Source organism: Octodon degus, unplaced genomic scaffold (genome assembly GCF_000260255.1).
Source record: "Octodon degus isolate 3935 unplaced genomic scaffold, OctDeg1.0 scaffold00199, whole genome shotgun sequence".
Classification (NCBI taxonomy): Eukaryota; Metazoa; Chordata; class Mammalia; order Rodentia; family Octodontidae; genus Octodon; species Octodon degus.
The window spans coordinates 2,822,046-2,823,912 of record NW_004524775.1 but is presented as its reverse complement, the minus strand read 5'-3'; the positions used below and the strand labels follow the sequence as shown (position 1 = coordinate 2,823,912).

Here is a 1,867-nt window from a genome sequence, read left to right as displayed (position 1 = left end):
GAACCACTGAGGACAAGAGCAGGTGCCCTTTTAAGGGTGTGGCAGACAGGTTTTGGCTGACAGGAAGTCTCTGTGGGGGTCTCACAGGGAGCACAAATAAAGACAGTGAGTCTTTGGAGAGTATGAAGCAACTCTGCTTGCTACAGCTTGAGGCTTATTGATGAATGGTGGGGCTAGAGTTGAAGAGGTCAGCTGATGTCCTTTCGGAGTAGGTGAAGCTGGAGGCTGACTTGAATTGTGATGGGAGACCATGTGACAAGTGTTGATACTTGGGATAGTTAAATTACTGGTGAGCATAAGAGAATTTGAAATGTGACAGGGTATTTTCTAGGGAGAGGCATGGAAAGTGGAAAGGAGGAGGAGCCTGATAGACAGTAATGATGGGAAACCAGCAAAAAGGCAAAGATGCCGATGTTTTAAGCTTGAGTTACGTGAAGAGCAGTAGGTATGATGGGTTTAAAGGAATTTAGGAAGTCTAGTGGGATATGGGATGTTTGAGCTTATTTTGGAGTCTTAGAAGGTGTGGGTGTTGTGAAAATACTCTTAAATCTGCTGAATATGAGAGAAGTTGATTGGAACTGCAGATTCCTTAAGTAGTGGAGATGTTAAGAACTTCGAAAATAATTGATCTCTCCAGGGATTAGGGAGCAGGAACCTGGGAATTGGGTCAAGTTTTTTTCTGTGATTGGCTGATGTCTTATGAGCAGTAATGGAACAGGTGAGTCAGGGTTACTCTCCATGCCTTGGGGAAGGGGTGGGCTCTTGATGGTATCTGTAGCAGGGTTGGACAATGACAGTGGCACCTGCTTTTGTAAATAAGTTGTACAAGGACATAGGCCCAGCCATTGTGTATACTTCGGCTGCCTTTGCTCTACAATGGCAGAGATGAGTATTATAGCAGAGACTGGCTCCTAAGCCTGAATTATTTACTAAGTGCTTCTTGAGGCTTTCTAATCCCTTTGGTCTAAATGATTAGTTGAAGTTGTCACCAAATAGAACCAACAAGTGCAGAAAAAATACTGTAAATCTTGTGTATTTGTCCTCAGGCCTATAGCTGTCAGTGGGACTGTGGCAAGCTTAGTCTTAAAGGCCTCACCAAAAGGCATTCACAAAATTCAGGCATCACTCTGACCATGCAGCACGTTGAGAATTAAGTGTTCTGTAGTGACCTGAACAGCCTTAGCAGAAGTCAGAGTTAGAAGTACCAACCTGGGAGGTGACTAAAACAGGAGTTCCTGACGCCAAGAGCCAACAAGGAGGAGAAGGTGGAGAATGAGACCAAGGGTAGGAATCTAGGAAATAACTTGTGTTGGCTCTACATGACAGATGAACAAAAGAAGGAGGTTAGAAAGCAGTGAATGAAAAATTCTGTAGAGCCTACTTTTTTCTTTGATGTTTGAGTGTGAAGATTTTAGTTGTCTAAATTATTGATTATAAGTTATTAAAACAGTAATGAATGACATCTTGTTAAGTATTAAGGACAAATAGTTCATGATTACGGTTACCACTGTAGGGCTGGGATGGGAAGAGAGAATGGCTGCAAGTGGTGCTGTCCACTTGGGGGCCTTATGCTGTGAGATGTGTCAGCGCAGTTCCATAAGCATTCCAGTGGCAGGAACCACTGAGGACAAGAGCAGGACAATAATCAATAATTAAACAATAATTAGATCTGGTTTAAAATACCCAGCGCATTTTCTTTACTAATAATTAGGTGTTGCTGATGGAAATCCAGTGTGTATATTCTGTTTATAAACCCAGATGATGGAGCAGCCGCCTCCCCGGAGCTGGGGGACATGTCTCCTGAAGGACCTCAGCCCCCTATGATTCTCCTGCAGCAGCTACTGGCTTCAGCCACCCAGCCGTCTCC

General features: G+C 43.8%; 1 protein-coding gene across 1 annotated transcript in view; it reads left to right on the top strand.

The window, feature by feature from the left end:
- Herc2 (HECT and RLD domain containing E3 ubiquitin protein ligase 2) overlaps positions 1–1,867 on the top strand; it is a 215,642-nt gene that overhangs the window by 106,317 nt on the left and 107,458 nt on the right. The window contains exon 45 of the mRNA XM_004644472.2: positions 1,759–1,861. Within this exon, the coding sequence (XP_004644529.2) occupies positions 1,759–1,861 (103 nt within the window). The remainder of the gene's footprint in view (positions 1–1,758; positions 1,862–1,867) is intronic.